Genomic DNA, 26,516 nt, shown 5'->3' on the forward strand with positions numbered 1-26,516 from the left:
ACTCATTTTCCGCAGATAGATTGCGAAAATCTCTACGCAAAAGAAATATTTTATTTTCTACCGTTAGAAAATGAAGTTTTATTTATTTAATAAAAATGAGCACTTGTATCGAGCGTGATATTTGACTTTTAACTACATGATATACACTTCATTCTAGCAATGAAATTTTTTTTTCTGTGCTCGCCAATTTAATATTACGCGTATATTTATTTGCACTCAAATTCCTACAGACAATACATATCTAAATCTCCAAAGCATTAATTGTAAAAAGAAAAATTCTTTGTTTTGACATTAATAGAAATACAAAGTAAAAAACAAAGTTATCTTACAAGTTTAACAATACTTTATGTGATTTTTGCGCATAATATTTCCCGGGCGATCTTCAACTAAAAGCAATGTTTGTATAGCAACTTGTGGCTGTCACCGATAAGAATTCATTATCGTTCTGCACTTTGTCTTCACGACTATAAGATCCAATCTATCGAAATTGATCGCGCATCCCTCCATAGCACTCGATCTTCTGGCAATCGCTTGCCGCGATGAAACATCAGATCCTTCTCATCGACGATCTATCATAGCCACGTATTTGTCGACTGCCTGCCAAATGGCAGAGAGCTTGAAAGGAAAGTGGAGAAAAATATTTTTCCGTATTTGTGCGGAAGCGATTGCAACTGCACGTCAAATGATATAAATCCAAAAGATGTCGACAGTATTATTATGAACTTTATATATAGACAAATATGAATTATAAATATTGTACATCAAATATATGTATATATCGAGAAAAAGAGAGAGAAAGACACCCCTCCTTCCGCCCCCACACACGCACACGTTTGTATTCGATCAATGCTGCCAGATGATCCCATTACATAATTATAAAATCGTAAAGAATCTAAATAAATTTAAGTTCATAATAAAAAAGTTGCAAACATATATTCGAAAAATTTTGTCGAAAACACATGTCACGTTTCGCGATTTGTATGACGAATATATGGAATTTTTTATATAATTAAATAAACATTAATTAAAATAAATGATTAAGATATATAGTAATAATATACGTATGACAGGTTACAACACATTATTATTCTACAAAATAATTAATATTAATATTTTGGAGTGATGAAAATATATTTATATAATTTTAAGATTTTTTTAAGTTATTAGCTGGCAAACTCAATATAAGCAAACATTTAATTAAAAAGTTTTTGCTTGATGTGTAATTAACCATTGCTAATCTGAAATATTAATTTTACATAATCCTTCACATTGCTGCAACTATTATCTGCGTCACTTTTTTTTAGAATATTTATTTCACATATATTTGGAATATATATATATATATATATATATATATATATATATATATATATATATGTAATTTAATTAGAAGAAAGATATAATATAATTAAAAAAAGAAATAAAATAATCAGAGAAAAAAAGAAAATTGAAGCGCAGGGGCTTAATTATAACCGCATCGACGAATTATCGGGCAATGAATAGGCTCGATTTGCGTTTTGCTTCTGTCCGCAGGCTTCCGGTTCCGTGGCTCCTGTATGGTTTGATCTACGGGAAACCCGTGGAGGTGAACTCAGTGGGCATGGTGTGCAGCATAGCGATACTGTTCTGCATGCTGCTCTTCGTGATTTTGAGCATCGCCTGCTTCAGATGGAAGATGAACAAGGGCCTCGGTTTCACGATGTTCATCCTCTACTTCGTCTTCGTCGCCGTCTCGCTGATGTTCGAGTACGAATGGTTGGTCTGCCCGGTGTAGGACAGCCGGCGCAGCAGAGGCATTAGAATCTTCTTCGGAAGAAAGGCGACACGTCTGCGAACGGACGCACACTTACGAGTCTCGTCATCATCATCGTCATCGTCGTCGGCGAGTCTCGACCGACGAGAGAACTCTTCCTTGCGGTCGAGCCGAGAAGAAAATCGCGCAAACCCAGTCATTACCTTCCCGCGTGCGCGTGAAGGAAATTTAATGATCGAACGGCAATAGCAGCACCATGAACACACATATACACAAACACATACATATATACATACACGCACAAGTACACACACACACACACACACACATATACACGGTACTATCACCGATCATCAGGTTACAGCAGTTTTGTGTATCACGCAGAGGCGTTTTGTTCTTATAGTCGCGCGCGAGAGGTGTACATATTGTATAAATCTTGAAATACCTGAAACGAAATACTCGTCTTGTTAAGAATTAATCGAGCGTGCCACTTCGCTCGAGTGCGCTACTTTATTATTTAGGCATGGCGAGCGCGTTAGCTGATCGTGCCAAGGACCAAACCAGCATAATTTTATATAATCCGTAGAAAAATCCTTTGGCACATGTATATAGTTCGAGTCTCTCTGGTCATACTCTTCTTTCTTTCTTTTTCTTCTTCCTCCTTCTCGTTCTCTTGTCGCTTAATAAGCTGTGCGTGAGACGAATTGATAATTGCGCGATTGCCTATTAATTCATTGATCAGACTTTTGTAACAAAAGTCTACAAAAAATTATATCTTACATAGTAGTCTTCTCGATCAAAAAGTTTCCACGTCTAATCATCGCGCGTATCGCATCAAATGTCGCTTGATTCACCGAATATTTATCGAAACGTTTTTTACGCGTTTTCTTTCTTTTTTTTTTTTTAATTTACCTACACATTCAATAGCAATAATATTACTTTGTAGTGTACACAATGTTCCAGTGAGGCTTCTCTCGTTTGACTCCTTGGCATGCTCACGTATTCGAATATATTATATATAACGTTATCCTTAGAGAAAAAGAGAGAGAGAGAGAGAGCAAGTGACCTGACCGCTCGCCGATTTTCCTCTAAAGTAGAACTCTCTTCACTTCTAATCGTAGAATAGTTCGATATAACTTTAATCTATTATGCTCACAAAATTCCAACTTGATACGGTGTGCTGTTCGACGTTTCGACGGTTTATACTCATGAATCTCGAATGTATGCTATATGTTTACTTTTCGTTTACAAGTCTTTTTACTTTTATGTACTAATCACAACGCTATACTACATATAAATTATGCATGTATTATGCAAGCTTTTGCAGCAAGATTATAAAAAATATCTTCTTTCTTCCCATATTTATGATGAAGATTCCTAATACATTATATAAATTATCACATTATTTTAATTAAAGTAAAATTGTGTTCGGTCAGTTAAAATATAAAATCTTTCATGTATTCGAGACTTTACATTAGAAAGATATCATTGAAAGTCTTTAAATATTGATTCATTAAACGATATGATTCAGATATTGATAAACACATGTCACAAACGAAACGGTCGACCATCGCATTGGATTTTCAGTATACGATCGGAACGGATGTTGCTATGTGAATAAGATAGAGTAGTGATAAAAATGCGAGACGTTTTTTAGCAATCAATTGATCTTGCCTGTGCTGATTATATTTTCGCTTTTCACTTTCTTAAATTGCTAGGAGCAAATTCATCCATTTAGCTCTCTTTAATTGTCCATTTAATATTTGATTCAGTGGAAACATAAATTATTTTTAGGAAATGTATTATATTTTCACGAAAAATCGTCCAAATCGTAGCAATTTATTTATTGCTGATCAGCATCAAATGAATTCATTCGAATAATGCAAAATACGTCTCGTTCGCATAAGACATTTAGATCCGATTCCGAGCGTGTTTTTTAAATACAATTACTATCACTACTCTCGTAACTATAATCTGTAAGCGAAAGCAAACCTTCCTAAGTGCATGAAGAAAACTCTTGCAAATCGCATATTCGAATTGATAAATAGATTGCGCGAGGATTCTCATCTAATCAATCGAGAACACTTGTATCGCTTGTTGATGCACTTTACGCACAATCGAATCCTCGTGGTGTGTGCGACCTTTTCTCTGCATAGAGAAAGTATCGAGACGATATTTGCAAAAACTATATTTACGGAACGTGCAGATAACGCGTTATTATGATACGTTCGTAAAAAGAAACGAGCACGAGTTGCTTAGACGTTGCACTTTTCGTGATATCGCTTGATACTCTCCAAGCAACTATTCTTTTCCCTACATTCTTTCAAATTTTTGACATTGCATTACGACGCACTACTAAAAGATATTATTAGAAATTATTAAATATTAACTTAATATTATGGTTGTTACGTGTACACACAGTAAAGGCAAATGAGTAACAGAATGAATAACGAGTTCACAGAAGTATGCATGTGTGCGAGATTGAGAAAGAAAGAGAGAGAGAGAGAGAGAGAGAGAACGATAATGGGTAAGAAAGAGAAGGAGAAAAATATAATAAATAAGATATAGAATTTAAAGTGTGACAGAATGAGCGATTTTTAAGTTACAGGAGGACCCGTGTTGTAAAAAGCGTTTGTAAAGGATACGTTTTAAGGACATAGAAATAATAGTTATAATGTGATATCGATTATATTAACGTACGAGATGAGAAGAAAATGTTATACGAACCTACCATGTTTCGAAAAACAAACAGAGAAGTGATATTCTACGCCTAAAAGCGGCCTAGCTTTTTATTAAGCCCACAGCTGATGCAAAAATCGATCCGTGGCGCAAAGAGATAAGAAAGAGACCATAATTATATAAAAAGAAATACTGTCAACGTTAATTGATAAGGCGAAATTTAGATTATACTCGTACGTATGAAGAAAATTTGGTGCGACGCGAAACGCATTATATGGAGAATATGAATATACACGTATATTATATTCGCATATAATGATATATATATATATATATATATATATATATATATATATATATATTTTGTGTGATCTTGATATTGGAGGTATGGGGAACGGTTTTTCGCAGCTTACGCTCCGCCTCGCGCCGTCTGAGTTATTTTACGTTTAGCCTTCCGACGCGCTACATGTCCATCTGTCTCTCTGATTTGCCTAAACCGTAGCCACATGTGCGATTATTCTATAAAATTATTCTGTACTCCGTGCTATTACTTCGATTTCTCACGCGATGACAAGCGTCGCGAGCCCCGCTATTGCGTCTAGAAAATGAGAGGCTAAAATTGACCGATGATCCAAAATATTAATGTCCAGAGAATTAACAATATCAAGGGATCTGTGACAGCAAGACAAAAATAAGAATACCGAAACATACCGCGGCGAAGGTCTCAAGCGTTATGATGATAATAAACAACAATCTGTCACCTCAATTTTTGTTTTTTTAACATGAAACGTAACCGATTATGTTAAACGATGAAAAAGTCAGCCTCCACAACAGTTATGAGATTTCTGTAAATGAAAATCATAAATGAAAATCTCTTAGGCGCGTATGAACTTTTACTCATTGTACTCAGCGTAAGAAAAAGATGTAATCAAAATTGCTCGATACGGACGTGATAGCTAGCGGTGAACCTCCGATTTAACGGCGATCGCCAGCGGAAAACAAAGCCGGATTCCTTCGTGACGTCGAACATAAAAATGGGAAAATGTGTACGAGCTGCGGGAGAAAAGGGGAACGTAGTGCCGAGGCATTTTGCGCCGTGGTGTGCGGGGTACGAAAAGGATTAGTCCGTCAGTCGCGAGCGAAACAACGAACGCGGATTAGCAGAGAATCGCGTGATAAGTCGAAGGTCGTGCCGGAGGGCACAAAGCGCAGCGGTGCTCGCGTAATTTATGCTTTGTAATATACCATAGGACAAACATCATCGACGATTGGTGAAGAGAGATGGCCCGGGTTTTGGTTTTGAATGTCGACTCGAATGATTAATACTTTCCGTGATCTGCCGAGATATAAACGCGTGTAAATAAGGTAATAGCTCGCCTCGTGATATATATACCCTTGAAAGAATGGCATGAAGAGATTTCAGATGAACATGGCATGCCATTGATTTCGATACTTTTTAGCGACTCGAGTTGTACATGTATAGTTATACATAATACATATATGTATATATACATATATATATGTATCAGTTGTATATAAGTTATATATGTACTATATTTTAGTACATGAAGTTTAATTTGATTTTGTTATCAAATTGTTAGAACGCACGTATGTATGCTGGCATATTTCTTTATGTACAACATGAAATTAACGAAAAAGACACAAAGAGAGAGAGAGAGAGAGAGAGAGAGAGAGAGAGAGAGAGAGAGAGAGAGAAAGAGAATTAAAGTAAAGAAAATAAACACACACACACACACACATATATATATACATACATACATATGTTTACGTTCGAGAGGTGAACGCGACGAGACGGAGTGTGTTTTCGAAAGATGAAAATTGTTTGTCCGGCAAGTTTGTCAAGACTAAAGTGCAATGCATCGATGCCAACTCTATTACGTAAGACAAGAGAATGAGAACAAAATAAATTCAGCCAGTTAATGCATTCAACCCGAAACAGTATAATCAGTAGCTGATATAGATCATTCTTAATTTATAAAGGCGTCTCTCCCGTAAAAAATCTTTTTGAGAAATACAATTATCTTTTTACATTCACGAAATGCTTATATTTATTTTCATTTTTTCAAAGGTGGATTTTCGAGACTTTTATTCGCGTGGGAAAAAAATAAATTTATCGTTATAATATATATATATAGGATCTGTTAGACTCTTTTATATTTTTATGTGAATGCACAATACGTTGTACTGTTTAGAGTTGATGGTTTAGAGCTGTTATCTTATACAGATCCGTCGCGCGCTCGCAAAGACGCTCCAAACTAGACTTTAAGCGATGTTAAGAGTTTAGTTGATTTCATACTTTTTAATGTAGCTTTCGAGAATCATAGAGGAATTTTTACATCGTGACAAGGTCGGTAGATTATAGCCGGGCACGCGACGATCAAAAACGATCCTTTCAAATTTCGGCGAGTTTGTTGAAGGAAGAACCGAGTGACACAAATTTGTTCTCCGTATCGATCGATCGTGTATATTAAGAACGTCACTGTTCTTTCACGACGAACGACATGATATATAATCGTTACGAAACTCGTGGATATAAAATAACGCGGGATAAAAAGGGACACAATACGCACGCTGTGAACGATCGAACAAGATCAAACGCTTCGAATATTTTCTTGGCATTGACAAAGCGCGAACGCACATATCAAAGAGAAAAAAATGTTGATTATATGATAACTGAGGTTACTTGGTAGTATTATTAGTGACTTAAGTCGTAAGATAATTAGAGATGAGGTTATACGAGCGCGTTATAAAGTTTCTATTATTACAGATTATATAAATATGTATTATATCGTACGAGTCTCAATGAACGCTGGATCGTCGATTATTGAATCGCGTATATACGGGGAAGATACGGCGAGATGCAATTTTCGCGATTCTGGACGATTCTCAGCGTGTTGGACGTGACGTAAATTCGGCAGAGTATACCTCGCGATTTTCTCTCGGGCTTTTCTTTTTTTTGATATATATTTCATTATTGACATCTCTTTTAAAACGCCGCATATATAGGGTTGTACCCCCGTCCATCGCCGCAGCAGTAGATTTACGGGATACGACGCGTAGTTATAAAAAAAGAAAAAAAATCACGACTTATACGAGATTAATTAGATCACCACAGAGTGCTAGAAAGACAAAGGGGACGAAGCGAGAAGAAATATAAATATATACATATATATAAATATATAAATACGCAACACACACATATAAATATGTAAAATATCTAGCGTTATATATACGTTCACGTCGGCGATTCCGAATTGGGACGTTTTTATTACGGTAAAAAAAATTTCGTTTCTTGATGTTCATAAGATACGTCTTCGATGCGTTACTTAGATCGGGGCCGAGGCATAATAATAGGCGCTTTACGCGTGACGAGAGAGAGTGTACAACGATGCGTTCGGACGAAATCGCTTAATCGTTAAATTCGTCGCTTTGCGATCGCAAAAGTGATGAAGAATTTTCCCGAACGGAAGCAAAGAGAGACCGAAGACAGGTGCATCGACGACCACGTTCGAAAGTTCGCGCGGGACGAATCTCAGCTTAAAATTAGAGATCGCGTAACCGAGAGTACGAGTCTAACGAGAACTAATCGCAAATATAAAAAAAAAAAGTCATGATGAACAAAAAAGGTACCCTTAAAAATAAAAAAAAAAAAGAGAGGAACACGCTGATGTTAAGGAGAAGCCGTGGGGTCAGCGTCGGGAGTCCCCAGGCCGCTCCGTCGCTCGTGCGTCAAATGACGAACGTGATTCACTTGACGTCCGAGATCGAGAGCGGGACGACGAGCGGGAGCACTCCCGGTAGGATCATATTGTTAATTATGATCGACGCCTTAATGATCAACGATTTCCGCGTCCGTGGGGGAACGGGAGGGACGCGGATCAGCACCGGCTCACGGCGCTGGCGCCAACGGGCACGACACCGCGTGTGCAATAAAAAGAACGAAGAGAAATATATAACAATATTAATATTATTATATACAACATTTTTACGGCATATATACGCGGATACGAAAGTAGAACAAGCGAAAAATGAAAAAGATCAGAAGTTTTAGGATAATGATATTACTTGTTGTTGTCTACCATAGCGCCGTAGCATAGGTAGGGCACTCTAGTCGTAGCCTGTTCGAGGGGATGCGTGTGAAATGTGTGCGAGAGTGACAGTTCGACAGATCACTCGAGAGCGCGAAAGGAAAAGAGAGAGAGAGAGAGAGAGAGAGAGAGAGAGAGAGAGAGATAGAAAGAGAGAAAATAAACTCTTGCGAATTCCAAGAGACGGAGTGATTGAATGCATATATTTATAATTATTATCTAATTGCAAATATATACATATATATATATATATATATATTCACATATATATGTTCTGTATATATACATATATCTATGTGTATATATATACATACTCGAAGAAGCTAGTTACTTAACGAAAATCAATGATTGAATATATACAGAATCTATACATATACCTTAAACGTGTGCCTATGTGCGCACGTGCGTACACTTTATCTCCTCCACCCTCGCGATCCCTGGCCTCTTCCTCTTCTTCCTCTTCCTCTTCTTCCTCTTCTTCCTCGCAATCTTTCGTCTCTTACCGCCAGCCTCTCGTCACACGCACTTGCGCACATATCCATTACGCATTATCGTAGCCATGTTGTGTAGGGATGTCTTTAACGAGTAAACTACGATTTCTCATGTTACATGTTATGCGAAAAAAAAGCAAAAAAAAAAAACACAAGCAGAAAGAGGAAATCTTTTAACGACGAAAAATTTCTTCCGATCAGTTGCAGGATCGTTTGAAGGGCGTATATTAAAATATACGCGCGAGTGTCCGAAACAAGCAAATGAGATAGCGAGAGGGATATAGTAAACAAACGCGCGTATTCTGTATACACACTTAATGCTATATACAATTAAGTCGAATTATTCGTCAATCGCGACGCTTCCCTTTATAATCTTTTTGCAATTCAATTCTGTTTCTTTTTTTTGCTTTCGTCGCGAGAAAAGCCACGGCGGTGACGGAACTTATTGACTTTTATTAATATAAATAAATTATTAATACAAATTGTTACGATAAGAATTCGCAATATCAATTTTGACAATGGAGATATGAGAGGAAAAGGATGCAACATCCGTTTAACGCATTGTGGACAGTTTTTTTTAAAAAGAATCAAGTTTTTATTTAAAGATTAAAATTAATTAAAGGATCTAATGACTTTAATAGGCAATGATCGAGTATTAGGTAATAGTAATTTTTCGAATTTAAATTGGAATTTGAACTTGAACAATAACAATCGCGATAAAAATCTAAATTCTCTTCTGCAGGTACTTACGTTCACGATTGCGAACTAATTTAACGATTAAAACAAATATTAAGTTCCACGATAATATTACATGATTTATTCCAAACAAAAATAAAAGGAATGACATTCGCAAATGTAATTTTTTCACGATCAAAGTGCAAAGATGACTCTCGTCCCCGATGCGTTAAAACGGCGACGCCGTAATGAGATGATGTTTGTTTGAAACTCATTCTACTTCTTGGTAATGAAAATTACGCTATCTGCGGGCGATGCTCTTTAGTAAAGTACGGCGTATGGCTTGTCGCGGATTTGCACTACTCCCTTTACATGCTAACCGCTCATTTCTCCACTTTTGCCATTTGGCAACGCTTTCCTGCGGAGTCTTGCGATAGAACAGAAAAATTTCACTCTTACACGCTATTTATCCGAAGGAGACTGTGTATCTTCTTGGCGCGCGTGGCTCCTTTAGAGAAGCTGCGACATTAAGCAGCCTCGAACGGCAGAAATATATCGTAATAATCTTGCGTGATTAATTCCGATTCTTACGAAGGTACACCTTCGCCTACGTCACTCTTTACTTGAATTTTCATGCAACAGAAAGTACTTAAAATGAGTGAAAGAAAGAAGCCACGTTATACAACAGCTCGAATTAACGTAGGCATTTATTTAGAATACTCTTGGAGAAAAAAACTTTCCACTATGTATTAATTGCATATTAAATAGTCAGTTAAAAACCGATTGTTGGAAGAAGCGCAACGTTACGATAGCGTTAAATTGAAGTCATGCGAACGATTCTTCAAAGTTTCCAAAGATCTCGCTTACACGCTGAATATTGTATAAGCGTATTCTGACTCTTCAAAACTTTGATTCGCGAATATTTATTGATACACAGTCGACAATAATCAAGTAACAAGAGAGTTTACATTCTATCTATCCCACACTACTATTCAATAAACTCAAACAAAAACAAAGATAATGAACGATCGAGCTCTATATTTGTATCGCTCGATTTTATTATACATATATCACGATACATGCAGATTCTTTTTCAGCATTAATTTTTACAGAAGAGAGAGACAGAGACAGAGAGAGAGAGAGAGAGAGAGAGAGAGAGAGCGAGTATCTTTTTTGCATTATAACTTTTGTTTTTCTCTTATCCCATTTCGTTAGTAAAAATTTCTCTCTTACTTTTAATTCAAAATATTCTTACATTGTTGTTATCATCATTATAATTACACAAGTAAAAGAAAATAATCTTCAGAGAGTATCTAAAATCGCGTTATAAGAGATTTAAAGTAATAATTAATTCTCAGTTAAACTTGAGAGCGAACGTTATGCGATAAACATTCTAATTAAGATATATAAAGCCGAAAAAAAAAAATACCGCTGATTCTTTTAATCACACACCTGGACATACTCGTATCTATAGTTATTTATCCAATTACAATTTGCAAATTAGATTGCGCAGGGATAAGTAAAAATATCGCAATGGATTCATCTCTCAGCGCTCTATTTTCTGCATGCACACGCCCTATTGCGGACGATTAGTATCATTATTGCTACAAATGGTTATTGCGACATTATTGTTATAGGCGTATTCATTATTGTACCGCGGCGATATAATTAATTGCTTGAGGTGATTAAAGGCTCGGCAGTATCAGACGATGCTCAATGAATTGGTGGCGTGAATAAATCGGATTGGAGCACGTTTGAGTGGCCGAGCCTGCAAAGATCCTCGTACATCGATCTCACACATCTCTTGTTATGGTGAAGAATAAAGAAAAAAAAAAAAGAGCGCTCCCCCACATCTCGCCATTGTATATACGTATATATTAATGCATAATATTGTCATAGGACAAGCGAGAGCGGGCACAAGAAATGGTTATTATTGTCGTTATTAACGATATTGACAAACGAGAGAATTTCGTTGCGTTTTAAATGCCTGCGGGACAGGATCGTTAGACGACACAGTGTCGATAATTTTGTTTTTCGATTTCGAATCTTGGATCGAACTCCCTTAATTACTTGAACTGTTCGGTATGTAAAAACGTTCCTAGGAGGCGACTATTGTACCTCTCCGTTCCATTATTTTAAGTTCCGTGCACCGACAGTAAACTTTATCGTTAAGTCTCATTGTCAGTCTCTCTCGTTTTAAGAAATCGAACAGCACGTCAAGGACAAGCGGCATCTTCTTCAAACGGTCGCGATATACATCTGTCAATCGCTATTCGATGCGATTTTACGCGTGCGAGGCAGCTCTAACTCTTGAATTGTATCAATCATATATATTTCGCGTGAAAAGACATTCAGATATATATTCCGTACGCGCAAAGATGTACGTAGCATACGCAAACGACGCGATGATGTTACATACGCATTTAAACTTTTCTTATAGCATTTACTACTTAGTAGATAAGCTAGAGTGTCGTAGAAAAAAAAAACGCGTGTCATACCGAGATGTAAATTTTTATAAGGTTTCAAAACATAATGCATTATTGTTAGTCCGCGACTATAGGATGATTCGGATGCGCGATACTATTTGACAGTTAGCAGCTGCTTCGAGAAAGATAAATCTCCTTCGACGAGAACAGACCGGTATGCGACCGTCGAGCATAAGACAGCTGTTAGTGCCGCTAGGACGACAGCGATCAAAGTGTCAAGACGATACGTCCTGTATCTACGAACAATCCGTCACGATATCAACGATATTCCGCCTGATTGCACCGTTTTGCTTAACTTTGATCGGGTGAATCCTCGCGGCACGCAGCAGCCGGGAAACAGGCGGGATACACCGCGCTGGTTTATCGATTATTATCGCAGATATACATGCATTATTCCGTACCAAGTACGGCTAGAGAGCTACCGAGTACTTTATTATAGGATTAATGAGTCGACTGTAACGCGAGCACGAACGAAGAAAGGCCTGCATCGACGACCATCCAATACTCTTCACACTCTTACCGTCAATACCCTTTTTCCCACCCGTCCTTTTCCCGATCTTGTATTCCCTCTCTACACCCAATTACCCCCTATACCCTCAAGAAAAACAAAACAACATATTGTAATCTATTGTAGATTGTTGTAGATAAATTATACGGTTTGACCGTACATTGTTACTTTTTGTCGACAATATAAAAAATACACAGATATATAAGTAATTACCATCGCTGTTTTCGATTTTATTTCTTTACCTCGCATGTTACCGATTACTATGTTAACAAGATGGTATTGTGTATGTCGTAAATTCGCGCAATTACAATTAAATCGTTTATTTCTTTTTAATACAAGATAAAAATCATATATAATCATCATGTATAATAATCGTAATATGGATCGCATGCTCGATAACTTTTGATGATGAATATCATTGGCATGCTGATAGAGAAATAATATTTACAGCAAAAACGTAATTAACTTTTGTGTGTATATATATATATATATCTATATAATATATCTTTGGAGATTAATGAGTAATACTGGGCATGCTGGGCGATCCTACAACATCGATGATATCTGCTTTAACTTCAGGTTCTGTTTTTGGCAGGAGTGCCGCTGGTATCGTTAAAGTCTGAAAGGAGGAAAATGTATCAGATAAACGTAAACCTGAAGATCGATATTATTTGTAATTATATCCATTTAAAATATTACACTTGATAATTACCTTTCCAGGTGCTAATGCTTCATATTGGTGCCTTAAAGATTGTAATTCATAATCACATGTCGACAATGCGCTTCTCAATTCATAATGTAAAACTATGTCGCTACGTAGTTCATTAAATTGCTGACATATCTGTTCCGTCGGTGGTGGATTCAATTCTATAATAGAAACAAAAGTTTACATTAATCTATTCCCAATTTTAAAACTGTACAAGAAATACAATATAAAAAGTGTAAACTATAGTTTCTTACCTAATTTTAATTCATTTAGCATTTGTTCAATGCCTTTCATCTTTTTTTGACCAAGACTACTTGGTAATTTGATCCTCTGAGAACGAAGAGTAACACCACTATTTTTGAAATCAGGGAACTTAATTCCAGCTGACTCCACTGCCTATAAAATTTTAAAAAATTGTACAAACACTTTGTAGATAAGTGTACTACATATAAAGAGTAAGATAACACTTTGTAGCACTTACATGGGAAGTATCAGTTTTGTTTGGTCTATTCCTAGAAGAACTACTACTTTTTTTGGAAGATTTTCTCTCGCTTTTTCTGGGATCTGCTTGATGATCAGCTGCTGTAATTAATTTTTGCAAATCTTGCGTTTTTCTATCTCTCTCTTTTTTCCTTTGTTCAATCTTGCGTAGCTCAGCGAGTAGAGTCTGTTCTTCGTCCACTTGCTCAGGAGTACGTTCAAACAACTTTTTTAGCTGTTCTTTTCTACGCTTCTCATGTTCCGCATCAAAGATGTATATCTTATCAGTGTGAGATTTTGCCTTTGTCAATGCAGCGCATACCTGGTAATATCTAAACATTTATTTATTAATTGTAAACATTCAAAATCAAAATTAGATAAAATATACATGTATTATCCTTGCCTCTCTTTTAAATCTTCTACAGATCTTGGGACAAATTTAGTACGGTCCCACCTATCCTTAATAATAATAAATCTAAGGTCAAATCTCCTGCACAAGTCAAACAAGTGATCCGTTTCTGCCCGTGACCAACCATTGGTCACTAAATGTTGAACGTATTCAGCATTTGTGTATGTAGGAATAGGAACTTTCTTGTTGAACTTTGCAAAGGGATATTCCTTCGTGGCATCAGCAACACGCCTCCAGTGATGAAACACAGCACCATCCGTGCGTGCCGGATTGGTAAACGGTGTCCATTTCCACGGCCTCACTTTTTTCATACCAAGCTTGGCTCGTACCTGCTTGTATCCTTTCGCCGTGTCGGTTGGAAACAACGGCGGCATGTCATTATTGTCCTTACAAAGGAGCGCGAACACCTCGCGGTGCATACCCTCAGGACGTTTTGGCACTTTGTTGTAGTCATACCGTTTACGATTCTTCTTGTCGCTACCTAGTATCGATTCCTTCGTAAGTTCTGTAGTTGTAGGCACTTCGATATCCAGAATATCGCGTACGTCTGCCATCCTGATGGCTTGATTGAAGGTTATGTTTCCGTTATGAGAGACTTAACCATATACCAAAACGAAACTGATTTTATCACTGCATAAGATAAGCTAATATACCTTTCAATTATATAAAATTTATATAAATCGTTATTTATATTCGAAAATAATTATCTCGTGTAAATACATCCGAATACATGTGCGTATATTTGCGAAATGGATTGACCGAATCAGCTGCGTTCAGAAAACCACAGTTAAATGATCGGCTTTTGATAAATGAATTTGATTGGTGGATCTAGGAAACCAATCACAGGACAAATGTAATGTGAATAACTCCTTACTATCAATCTTTTGTAATTTTTTCACACATTTTAATAAATTAGTTGAGAATTTCTTATTTAAAAATTTCATTAGTTTACATTTAAGGTTTAAAATATTTAATCACACTTTCATAATATCACATATACACATGTATCTTGGGATATATATATCAATACATAATTATTTCTAATTATATATTTTTCACACTTACATTGGAAATATTAACTCACGAGTTTTTATTGAGGCCTCAACATGATATCAATACTTTGAGGGGCCGTGATGTCAAGTAAATTTATGGTACCAGGAGCCCGATAATTTGCAGAATGTGACGGAATTGATGGTCTATGATCTGTTTTCTTCTCAGAATTTAAAAACTTGCAGCACACAATATACCAAAAACTTTGTACAATATTTTTAATTAATCCTGAAAAAAAATTTGGATTATAAATTATAAATAATTGCATATCATTATTTATTGAAAAATTCATTGTTTGCATTGTATTTACCACTTGTAACAAAAATACCACCCACAGTGGCACATAATTTCACTAAAAATTGAAAAATAGTATCACGTTCCTGAGTTATTTTTATCTTAAGTGCACTTATATCATATTTGAAAAAAATTCCTGGTATTCCATGAGATCCTTTATGGTGATCAATTGGTCTTTGATGATCTTTAACACTATATTGGTATGTCTTAGTTGTACTTAGTAATGTTCTAATGTCTGTAGGGACAACTTCAACAAAATATTGATACAGCATCATGTCTAGAAGAGAAATCATCCAATTACATATACGGAGACATACTATTTTTTTCTAATAACTTGCAATCATAAACTTACTATTATCTGCAATCTTCTCGTCACCTTCAAGAGGATGCACGATACCTGGGCTAGGTCCACCGAAAGAAAATCTATTGATTCTATGAGTGAAATTATAATCTTGCTCTGTCATATATGCAGAAATATGTATATGACCACGTGGCAAAGATAATGATTTTCCAGCAGTTACATGAAAATTTCCTGCAACTTTATTCACATTCAAACTACCATGAATACGACAAGCATTTGGTGCATAATCCGGTTTATATGACCTAAATAATGTAAAATAGTACATTTGTACAAATATTTACAATTTTTAAAAATTAATGTTGCAGAATTACAAGCGACAGTCTGCTTTACATACCGCGCTGGCATCTCACTGTAAAGAGTAATCTGATTGGATTTCCAAAGAAGTTCATGAATAGCATGATACTCTTCTCTTAAATATGAATTCATGTGCTTCAAAGCTTCAAAATGTGCCCTTTGTTCCGGCGTTAATTCCCACCATGTATCCTCCTCTTCCAAAGAATCATAACTTATCATATTTTGATTTGTAGAATCTAAAACATCAGCACCAATACGACCACATGGCATAGCCACTGTTATGTCGATATTAATTTGCAGCTTTGCATCAATTTCAGTATCTGGCTCAAATTTAAATTGTAATCTGCTATCAAGAAAATAATTTGTTTCTGCTATTATCAAATATGCGATGATGAGTATTGTAAAGATAGAAACTGAAATAAAAAGAAATTATTTAGAAAATTAATTGGAATCGATAGGGACAATATACTTTTCAAAATAAGTAAATATACATCTAATATAAATATATACCGCCAGTATTTGCTAACTTACATGTTCCTCCCATTGCAGTTTTGTCGACATATAACTCGGGAACTTTAGGAAATGCATCCAGTTCCTTGACTGTCTTAACATTGACATGTCGTCGTCTCAACATTTTTATAATACTTATATAAACAAATCTTTATAAATTATTTAACACACACACACACACATTCACCATTAATCTGTAAGAAATGTTAATTCACTGTGCTTACAGAAAGTTCATATCTAAGATGTGTATTCGCGGTATTCATTCTTTAACAATAGTATTTATTATTATACTTACAATGTATATAAATCAATTAATTAAGAGCATGATACTACATTTTAGATACACATGTACATTTTGACACATTGCACAAGATATAAAACATGATAAAGAACGATAAAGCAAATATTACAGTAGAGATCGTTGAAAGATGGCGCCACGTAACATATTTAAAAAAATTTCTTTAATTAGTAAATTTCAAGCTCGGTATGAAATAATTTTATAATTTTAGTTTGTACGCAATATATTTTATATATTAATAATACACATATAAATTAATATATTAAATAAAACTAAGCTTTCTAATTTTATTTTATAATTTTATAACACATTTATTTTGTTAATTTTACGCATATTTATTTCCATGATAAATTCTGGCAGAATTTGACTTTAAATAAAGTCTGATATAAAATTGTAAATGTTTAAATAACTTTTCTTTTCTAAATAGCTAATAGATAATAAATGTGTTCCCTCATACTTTCTAAAGGATTTTTTAAATTATAGAAATTTTGCAGTTTATAAAATAAGTCGGAGGATTATGGTTCTTTGTGAATAAACACAAAATACTGTATATTGCTATTTTCAAAGGTATGTTCAAAGCGTGAAAATGTCCAACGTATAACAAATTTGGGGCCCTGATAAGGGCCGTTGTTGTGATCTTGAGAGGAATTGTTCACTTGGAACTGGTATACTTGGTGACAGCTTTGGTGCCTTCACTCACAGCATGCTTGGCCAATTCTCCAGGTAACAGGAGTCTCACAGCAGTTTGAATTTCGCGAGAGGTAATCGTCGAGCGTTTATTATAATGCGCCAAACGAGATGCCTCTGCAGCGATACGCTCGAAAACGTCGTTGACGAAGCTGTTCATGATGCTCATGGCTTTGCTGGAGATTCCAGTGTCCGGATGTACTTGCTTTAATACTTTATAGATGTAGATAGCATAGCTCTCCTTCCTCTTCCTCTTCTTTTTCTTGTCGGTCTTGCTAATATTTTTCTGAGCCTTTCCGGCTTTCTTCACAGCTTTGCCGCTCGCTTTGGGTGGCATAGTTTCAGTTTTTTCGTAAAGCACCGTATAAGCAGTCGCAGAGACGAAGCTTCGAAAAGTGAGCAAAAGTCGACGACGCAGTCCTTATATACAGTAGAAGGGCAGTGGTGGCGCGCCAATCACATCGCGCGCCGCAGTCAGCCGTGCGCATCTGGCGCACCATTGGACGCACGTGGTAACGCAGAGCGATATAAATAGTCGGCGAAGGGGATCCCAACGACACAGCTGATTGGAACGTCGTGCGTTTCGCATCGATATAGAAATTTTATTCGCAAATCTCTTTCATTCATTATGTCTGGCCGTGGGAAGGGCGGGAAGGCTAAGGGAAAGGCAAAGTCGCGATCAAATCGTGCCGGACTGCAGTTCCCCGTTGGACGTATTCACAGACTTCTCCGTAAGGGAAATTACGCTGAACGCGTTGGCGCTGGTGCTCCGGTCTATCTTGCCGCGGTGATGGAATATCTCGCCGCTGAAGTATTGGAGTTGGCAGGAAATGCTGCACGCGATAACAAGAAGACCAGAATCATTCCTAGGCATTTACAACTAGCCATTCGTAATGACGAAGAATTGAATAAATTGCTCTCCGGCGTCACTATCGCCCAGGGTGGTGTACTGCCAAACATTCAAGCGGTCTTGCTGCCGAAGAAAACTGAGAAGAAGGCTTAACTACAGATCGGCAACAATTATAAACGGCCCTTTTTAGGGCCAACAATTTCTTCATATACAAAGGACATTCAGTTTGCAACTCTTTTACACGAAATATTCAAATATAAACATTTTATTTTACATATCGACATGTTCTATTCTATCTTTAAAACATTTTTCATTTTTCTGGTTAAAATTTAAATCTTACTAGTTACTACTATTTTATCAAATTATTTAAAAATTGATAGATTGTTAAATAACACAAATTGCAACGATACACGCGCACGTAATTTCAGAATGTAATTTTAAAAGATAGTTCTCAAAATGACCGCATGGTGTGCTTTAGAACGATATTAAACGATTCTTGTTAAAGTTTCTTTAATATTAAATGTAAATTTTTTTTATATAAATAATAAATAAATTTAAATTTATATTTATTAAATTAATATTTAATATTAAAACCTCTCTCTCTCTCTCTCTCTCTCTCTTCATAATGTATGGAATTAAAGCAGATAGATTAAAGTCGAAATATTAATTGGATAATAACAATAGACTCAGAGTACTAAATTAAGTGGGAAAATTGGCAGGTAAAACTGACGTGAGGAGATACATGTCTAATTCGAGTATAGATAATAACTAGTAAATTATTTTTTCAAACAAGTTTATTATTTTTTAACACAGTTCGAGTAGATTTATCTAAATTTACAATGCATAATTCATCACTGAATTAGCAAATCTACTTTTTATGTGAGCGCAAAACAAGCATGATTAGTAAATACTACTGATATAGTATCTATTGAAGATAAGACTGATAAGACTCATTTTAAAAAGCATAGTCATGTAAAGAATAATAGATAAAATCATTGGTAGCGAGCAGTTTATAAAAATAAAGATTACACTAGATATATGTATATATTTACGAATGAGATATCGCTGATTAAACTAGAATTGAATTATTATAAACGTTATCATCGATTAAAAGATACAAAAAAATTAAGTTTTTATTTTTATATCAACGAAAATCTTATTTGCCAATTTTATATAAGAGAGATGCAAATTTTTTTTTCCTTGCAAAATTAATCCTACAATAATAGAGATATAATAAATTTTATTTTTAATATTTCATGTTCTTAATCTCTCCTTATATTACAAAAGTTATAGAAGAATGTATTATTGCGCGCGGTTCGTAAAAACTATCCAGTGCATAGAACTTATTTTTAATCAGACATAATACATTTCGAATAGCCTTTAAAGAATGTTAAAATAAAAATTCACATTAAACAAAGCCTTTTCGTACGTTACTTACGTAACTTTAATCAATAATGATATTTCATAAAATTACGCGTGATGATTTTTAAATAGATTTTTGGATTTGGAAATGGGGGTTGGAAATGTTTTAACATTATACGTCATTTATATCATTTATATCATATATATATTATATTTAAAATTGATACAATATTTATTTTTATTAATAATTGTTTCAATTGAGCAAAGCAAGAGTTATCGAATATGTAATCAAACTTTACACAGGTAAAGATCGACTGGAATAACGGGGAAAGTCCACGGCATACGGGGGTTTATCGTGCTCGCTCACCCAAGCATCTCCGTTTTTACCTTTTTGTATAAGATCTATCATGGCGAGAGCGACATTATCAGCTGATTGGTACATCGTACCGAAGATGGAGGGAAACTGCCTGACATATTGCGCGTCGACGAAATGGACAGACTTATTAAACAGGTCTTCAACTAATTTGGTTTTCGTAATACCTGGACACATGATGAGAACTCGCACTCCGGTCTTGTCGTACAGACCTGCCAGGGACTGGCTGAATCCGAGAACGGCGTGCTTCGAGGCCGTGTAGACCGGCGCGAGGGGATACGCGAGTAAGCCGCAGACAGACGAAATGTTGACGATTAAGCCTCCTTTTCCACCTTTGTGTTTTCCCATATGGTCCAGGGCGAGATACGTGCTGCGAATCAGCGCCGTGACATTGATGTCGATCGTCTGTTCCCATTTCTCTTTATCGTTCAATATGCCAGCATTGTTGATGAGAATATCGAGCGTGTGGAAGGTGTCGATGACTCTGTTGAACGCCTCTTTCAGATCCTCGGCCTTCGTCACGTCGCAAGCGACGAAGACAGCGCGGTTCTCGCCAAACTCGTTCTCGAGCGTGCACGCTGCATTTTCACCGTTCGACGTCGGCAGATCGATTATCGCAACACTCTTCGCACCATTGCGAAGCAATATTTCGGCGTATTTGTAGCCCAGTCCGTTAGATCCTCCGCTGATCATTACAGTCTTGTTCCGTATGTTGTCCATGTCTTGCTGTTTGCGAAATCTTCAGCGGACCGTAACGCGCACTACGAAGATTATCAGTTGAATAAGTGCTACTCTGTGACATGTAAAAAATATACTTCCTATTACGCTTTCACCGTTCGCCCCACTACTAATCGACGACTAAAATCGACTTGTCGACGAGTGTTGTGTAGAGATAAGGAATATTTAAATAAGGAATATTAATGATGTCACGCTCTCTATCATTCTTTACAAAATGATGTCACGCTCTCTATCATTCTTTACAACTTCGTTGCACATTATTTTTTCTTATAATGTTTACCATAAAATTTTGTAATATTTTCCATTTATATGATTCAAATATATTTATTTCCGCGATAATACAATTCGAATCGTGCGAAGAATTTCAATTCCTACTCTTTCACCAAAACACAATCATTATACTTATTATTAGGCATGTATTCGTAATATATAAAATAATAATACGTGAATATAAAAATTCTACATAGCCTACCGCACACACGGTGCTTGTTTTCTTGCTGAATATTTATGCTGGTTGCCGAACAAGTCCGTTCGAAGTTGTGTCCTCAACTGGCTTGACTTTGGACGGAGCTCGCTGTGCTCAACCCGTTACTGCTTTTGTTTGTTTCCCCATTTTTTGCATTTCCATTTTTTATTGCCATTTTCTACATATATTTATATAACACTATAATATATTTTTATTAATGTGTCCTCTGCTACACGTAATTAAGCGGCTTTATTTCTTGTCAGCGAAAAAATCTTCTAGAAAAATAGCACGGATTCAATCATCTCGAATTCTTTCTCTTTCTGACAGCGCGGTTATTGACGTCACTTTCCATCATCGCTCCCAGCAAGGAAACATGCATGTGTGCGGCTTTTAGTTATATCTGTAAACAAAATTATATTACGTATCCTTCTTGTAAACAATTGTTCTCTCTCTCTAAAAAAAAAAAAAGTTATTAATATCGCGGCCTCTTTTCTGCGATGTTGATTGATTCTATCGCTGTGCTTATTTCATGAGTAATATGTTATCGTGGAGATCACATATTTTAACAATTTGTACAGCTTGACAATTCGATATATCAATCTATCTTATAATAATTAAGAAATAATTTATTTAAATAAATTTAAAGTTTTTTCAGATAAGTTTTAAAAGCGCTATTATAATTTTTAATATTTAGAAATGAATTAGAATACTTTGTTATATTTTATTTTCAATAATAAATCGTAGATATAATGAAAACATTCGAGTGAAAAATAAGAAGTGTTTAGTTTCTTATTAGCATTTAAAACATTCACTTTAAGAATATCTAATAATAATTTTACATGCAAAAGTAATTACGTAATTACTGAAATTATCTTAAAATAGTTTTCTATGTTAATAAGACTCTGATATATGAGGGCAGCCCGATAAGATACGGGCTTTAATAAATAAATGGTTATGTAAAGGAATTATATGCATTTGTCGTGTAATAAATATGCAATACGCAATGTACTTAATAATCTCTGAGAAATTTTTGCTAGTTTTTTTTTTTATTTATTTATATATAGATATTTTGATTAAACATTGATTAAATCAAACGTTTGTTTTGTAACATTAAAATTGAATCGATAAATTAAACAACATGTTCAATCGTAAACGTTATTACGAAACTAAATGCTTCTTATTTTTTACGAATATTTTTCTTTTGCGATCTATTACTGAAAATAGAATATAATACAAAATAATTTATTTGTAAATATTAAAAATTATCAGCAAATTTTAAAATTTATCTAAAAAAACCTGGAATTTATTTATATAAATTATTTTTTAATTATTATAAGACATTGAATTGTTAAGGTGTACGAACTGTCAAAATATGCAATCTCCACGATGACAATAAGGACATTTGCTTATGTTTAAATTAATGTTCCAACTAATAGACACAATACATAAATTTTCAATTTTATAATTGTATAAAAATTATATGCAATAATGTTAATAACAAATAAAAAATAACATAGATACCGCGCACGCGGTAATCTAATATTTATAAAATTTACATAACTTAGAATCTATTAACAGAGATATTTAAAGATCTAATAATATTTTAATAAATTTCTATATTTGTTATAATACAAAAATTAAATCCAATAACAAAGATACGCTATAAAAGAATAATATCCTTTAACAAATATAATTAAATGCGGAATTATTTGTTTCTCCATTTTATTCAATTTATATTTTATTCAATTATTATTATTTTATATATATATATATATATTATGGGTAATAAAGCGAATGATTATTAATGACAAAAAAATTAGCACATTATGCATCTAATTTGCATAGAACTTAGAGCATTAGATATATATACATACACATATCGAGCATTATAGTTATAAAACTGCTCTATAAATGCGAATAATAATATTTATATCACGCAAATATCAGGAAAGTGAAATATTATTTTAACAAATATTAAAAAGCAAAGTACATATTATTCTTCAACAAAAAATGTAATGACCTGTGTGCATTTTTATAAGATATATATATATATATATATATATAGATAGATTAATATTAAATATTTAAAATAAAATAAAAATAATGTGTGCAATAAAAAGACACAGATCAATCGATATTTTAGTTTCTAGCGCTAATAACTTGCGCTTTCATTTCTCCTTCTTGCAGTGGCTGGCGGATTGGCTGTTGGCGTAGTGGTGGGGATAGTATTGTCGGTGCGGCTATATAAGGGGCTCCTCTCGGTTCTTGCGGCACATTCTCCGTCGAGTCGTCGTAGAGTACGTATTGTAGATTTCAAGATGACTGGTCGCGGCAAGGGAGGAAAAGGATTGGGAAAAGGAGGAGCTAAGCGGCATAGGAAGGTCCTGCGTGATAACATCCAGGGTATCACTAAGCCAGCTATCCGTCGTCTGGCAAGACGTGGCGGTGTCAAGCGTATTTCTGGCTTGATATACGAAGAGACGAGAGGTGTCTTGAAAGTCTTTCTAGAGAACGTTATTCGCGATGCTGTAACTTATACCGAGCATGCCAAGAGGAAGACGGTGACTGCTATGGACGTAGTCTATGCTCTGAAACGGCAAGGAAGAACCTTGTATGGCTTTGGTGGTTAATGCGACCCAATATTCGTCAGAACCAAAACGGCCCTTTTCAGGGCCAACAATCTCATTATACGTATCGGAATTACCTTAGAAAGCATGTATTATATTGTCTAAATTTAATATTTATATAAAATGTATGTTTATTAAATAACTTTGAAAGAACAAAATTTTGATAGATGCACATTTTTTTTATTAATTATATAAAGAATAGCTTTGAATAATTTTCTAATGTATAAAAAGTTTGTTAAATCTATCGAATCTTGAAATAAATTTTTTAATAAATAGATTAACTTTACACATTTAATTATAATTAAATATATTAATAAATTTGCAAAGAATTTATATATGAAATATAAATTCAAAATTATTGAAATTATTCTTAATTTAGCATCTTTATAGTTTTAATTAAATGCACAAAATTATGTAGCATTTTTAACAATACTTTTTAATTTTTAATCTGCGATGTGTTATATATTTTAATGTTACCGCAGTAAATGTTAACCGATTATACACATCGATATAAAAATATTTTACATATAACAATTTTATTTTTCGTATTTATGTATTTGATAAGTCACGATCAAAGATGAGTTGTTTATTGTTAAGAAATATTTAAAAATATATGTAATTTTATTGTATTTTAAATAATTATTACTATATATTTAAAATTAAAAATTTATTAATGCAAAATGATATCTCTGATGATATACTAATGAGTAAATAATCTTTTAAATATATCTAATCTATGTTTTTTACATACATACTACAACATGTAACGTGCTATCGCGTGTATGTAAAAAATGCTATATTTGAAATATTTATGAAATGAATTATTTTCATACACGCATATGAAATTTATAAAAAAATCCATGTCCATGTGAGAAAAATTAATTAAAATATCTAATAATAAAATTGGATTTTTGTGGGAGAGGTAAAATGAGATATGTATGAATTGCAATTTTTCGAAATTGTTCCTCGTTTAGAAATAATTTGGGCCCTGAAAAGGGCCATTTGAAATTGTGTATGGCGAGCAGAATAATTATTTTTTTGCAGAAATTGCTACGGCTTTTGTTGCTGTTTTTTTCGGTTTTGGCGTCTTAGTCTTGGCTGCAGGTGCTTTCACAGCTTTCTTAGCTTTCGATGGTGCTTTCGTCTCTGTGGCAGCTTTACCACTCTTCTTCTTTGCGACCGATTTAGCAGCAGCGGCAGCTTTCTTTTGAGCGGGCTGTTTTTTTGGGCTCTCAGCCGCTTTTTTAGGAGAGGCTGCTGCTTTCTTCGCGACAGCTGGTTTTCGTGCCGTCGTAGTCTTCTCGATTTTGTCTTTCTTAGACGCAGGCTTGGTAGGACGCTTCGCTTGCGCTTTAGTCTTGGGCTTAGAATTGTCCGTGGACAATTTAAATGATCCGGAAGCGCCTTTGCCCTTGGTCTGCACGACGGCACCCGACGAGACGGCAGTCTTCAAATACCTCCTGATATACGGCGCGACTTTTTCACCGTCTACCTTGTAAGTCGACACAATGTATTTCTTAATCGCTTGTAGAGACGAGCCCTTGTGATCCTTCAGCTCTTTAATGGCCGCTGTTACCATCTCGGAGGTCGCTGGCTTCTTTTCCTGCGACTTAGCCTTGCTCTTATTAGTCTTCTTAGCCGGAGCAGGATTGCTCTCGGCCATCTCGACAGCAGAGTTTCCAGTGTTAACCTTGTCCTCCATTATTTTCAGCGAAGTTGAGTTTTGCGTATACAAAACGATCGTCTACTATACCTCTCGATTCTACTAAAGTGCAGAATAGTCAGTTTGCTTGGCGGGTCGCCGGCGACGCGCTCTAATACCGAGAGCGCGGACCATGGAGAGAGACCTACCCGATATATCGGCCTCTTAGTTTCACGGAAAATGATGGAGCGGTAAATGTACTTTGACTTTGCCAAGTTATTTCTCCGATATTGAGATCGCTCGAGTAACGCAAATTGCAACGATCGATAGCCAAGTGTATGGGCTTTCGCCACAGATCGTCACGAACGTCCCTACGATCATCGCTTTTTATCCACGATGAAATTTTGTCGTTCGCGTCTTTTCGCGCCGATAGCATAGGTCACGGAAAAACATGAAAAACGAGCTTTTCCATAAACATTTTGCGCCTTACCTCACTGGCAAGATATTCCAGCGGGACAGCCCCGTGTTCCCGATTAATCCTTTCTCACTGATATCGGTTTATATTCTGAGAATAGGAAGCTTAAATCGCAGCCTCTCGGGATACGCGCGCTCGTAAGATGCACGAGGCAAATGGCCTTGTTGCTTCGTAGCTTAATCGTATATAATGC

The 26,516-nt window shown here is 35.2% G+C and overlaps 8 protein-coding genes across 15 annotated transcripts in view; 3 read left to right on the top strand and 5 right to left on the bottom strand.

The window, feature by feature from the left end:
* The window catches only part of LOC126849982 (sodium/potassium/calcium exchanger Nckx30C), a 54,472-nt gene extending 49,722 nt beyond the window's left edge, over nt 1-4,750 (top strand). For all 4 annotated transcript variants that reach the window (XM_050592494.1, XM_050592495.1, XM_050592497.1 and 1 more), the window contains one exon: nt 1,534-4,750. In XM_050592494.1, the coding sequence (XP_050448451.1) occupies nt 1,534-1,774 (241 nt within the window). In that variant the 3' untranslated portion in view covers nt 1,775-4,750. The remainder of the gene's footprint in view (nt 1-1,533) is intronic.
* Nucleotides 4,751-9,420: 4,670 nt separating this feature from the next.
* Nucleotides 9,421-14,850, bottom strand: LOC126850014 (DNA methyltransferase 1-associated protein 1). The gene is made up of 5 exons (XM_050592597.1): nt 14,291-14,850; nt 13,889-14,219; nt 13,662-13,803; nt 13,414-13,568; nt 9,421-13,320 (listed from the first exon to the last, which is right to left on the bottom strand). The coding sequence occupies exons 1-5, from the start codon at nt 14,848-14,850 to the stop codon at nt 13,216-13,218; spliced, it is 1,293 nt and encodes a 430-aa protein (XP_050448554.1). The 3' UTR covers nt 9,421-13,215.
* On the bottom strand, nt 14,783-17,222 carry LOC126850024 (endoplasmic reticulum-Golgi intermediate compartment protein 2). Of its 4 annotated transcripts, none has more exons than XM_050592616.1 (7): nt 17,101-17,222; nt 16,827-16,999; nt 16,336-16,708; nt 15,993-16,243; nt 15,657-15,917; nt 15,362-15,574; nt 14,783-14,926 (listed from the first exon to the last, which is right to left on the bottom strand). In XM_050592616.1, the coding sequence occupies exons 2-6, from the start codon at nt 16,927-16,929 to the stop codon at nt 15,387-15,389; spliced, it is 1,176 nt and encodes a 391-aa protein (XP_050448573.1). In that variant the 5' UTR covers nt 16,930-16,999; nt 17,101-17,222; the 3' UTR covers nt 14,783-14,926; nt 15,362-15,386. The 4 variants fall into 4 exon arrangements, with proteins under 4 accessions (XP_050448573.1, XP_050448571.1, XP_050448574.1 ...); XM_050592614.1 differs by lacking the exon at nt 14,783-14,926 and adding an exon at nt 15,008-15,124; XM_050592617.1 differs by lacking the exon at nt 14,783-14,926 and adding an exon at nt 15,008-15,124 and having other exon boundaries at nt 17,097-17,175.
* Nucleotides 17,223-17,306: 84 nt separating this feature from the next.
* LOC126850069 (histone H2B) lies at nt 17,307-18,171 on the bottom strand. The gene has a single exon (XM_050592695.1). The coding sequence runs from the start codon at nt 18,125-18,127 to the stop codon at nt 17,756-17,758; it is 372 nt and encodes a 123-aa protein (XP_050448652.1). The 5' UTR covers nt 18,128-18,171; the 3' UTR covers nt 17,307-17,755.
* Nucleotides 18,172-18,364: 193 nt separating this feature from the next.
* LOC126850067 (histone H2A-like) lies at nt 18,365-18,913 on the top strand. The gene has a single exon (XM_050592693.1). It carries the CDS (start codon nt 18,419-18,421, stop codon nt 18,791-18,793), a length of 375 nt encoding a protein of 124 aa, XP_050448650.1. The 5' UTR covers nt 18,365-18,418; the 3' UTR covers nt 18,794-18,913.
* A 525-nt stretch (nt 18,914-19,438) lies between these two features.
* LOC126850047 (15-hydroxyprostaglandin dehydrogenase [NAD(+)]-like) lies at nt 19,439-21,674 on the bottom strand. 2 transcript variants are annotated; one of them, XM_050592655.1, is made up of 2 exons: nt 21,586-21,673; nt 19,439-21,136 (listed from the first exon to the last, which is right to left on the bottom strand). In XM_050592655.1, the coding sequence occupies exon 2, from the start codon at nt 21,093-21,095 to the stop codon at nt 20,298-20,300; it is 798 nt and encodes a 265-aa protein (XP_050448612.1). In that variant the 5' UTR covers nt 21,096-21,136; nt 21,586-21,673; the 3' UTR covers nt 19,439-20,297. The 2 variants fall into 2 exon arrangements, with proteins under 2 accessions (XP_050448612.1, XP_050448611.1); XM_050592654.1 differs by having other exon boundaries at nt 19,440-21,168; nt 21,586-21,674.
* A 2,172-nt stretch (nt 21,675-23,846) lies between these two features.
* Nucleotides 23,847-24,370, top strand: LOC126850079 (histone H4). Its single transcript, XM_050592714.1, has one exon. The coding sequence runs from the start codon at nt 23,898-23,900 to the stop codon at nt 24,207-24,209; it is 312 nt and encodes a 103-aa protein (XP_050448671.1). The 5' UTR covers nt 23,847-23,897; the 3' UTR covers nt 24,210-24,370.
* Nucleotides 24,371-25,057: 687 nt separating this feature from the next.
* LOC126850053 (histone H1-like) lies at nt 25,058-25,981 on the bottom strand. Its single transcript, XM_050592669.1, has one exon. It carries the CDS (start codon nt 25,906-25,908, stop codon nt 25,237-25,239), a length of 672 nt encoding a protein of 223 aa, XP_050448626.1. The 5' UTR covers nt 25,909-25,981; the 3' UTR covers nt 25,058-25,236.
* Between the last annotated feature and the right edge of the window lie 535 nt (nt 25,982-26,516).

This window comes from Cataglyphis hispanica, chromosome 5, assembly GCF_021464435.1.
Source record: "Cataglyphis hispanica isolate Lineage 1 chromosome 5, ULB_Chis1_1.0, whole genome shotgun sequence".
In the NCBI taxonomy this organism is placed as follows: domain Eukaryota; kingdom Metazoa; phylum Arthropoda; class Insecta; order Hymenoptera; family Formicidae; genus Cataglyphis; species Cataglyphis hispanica.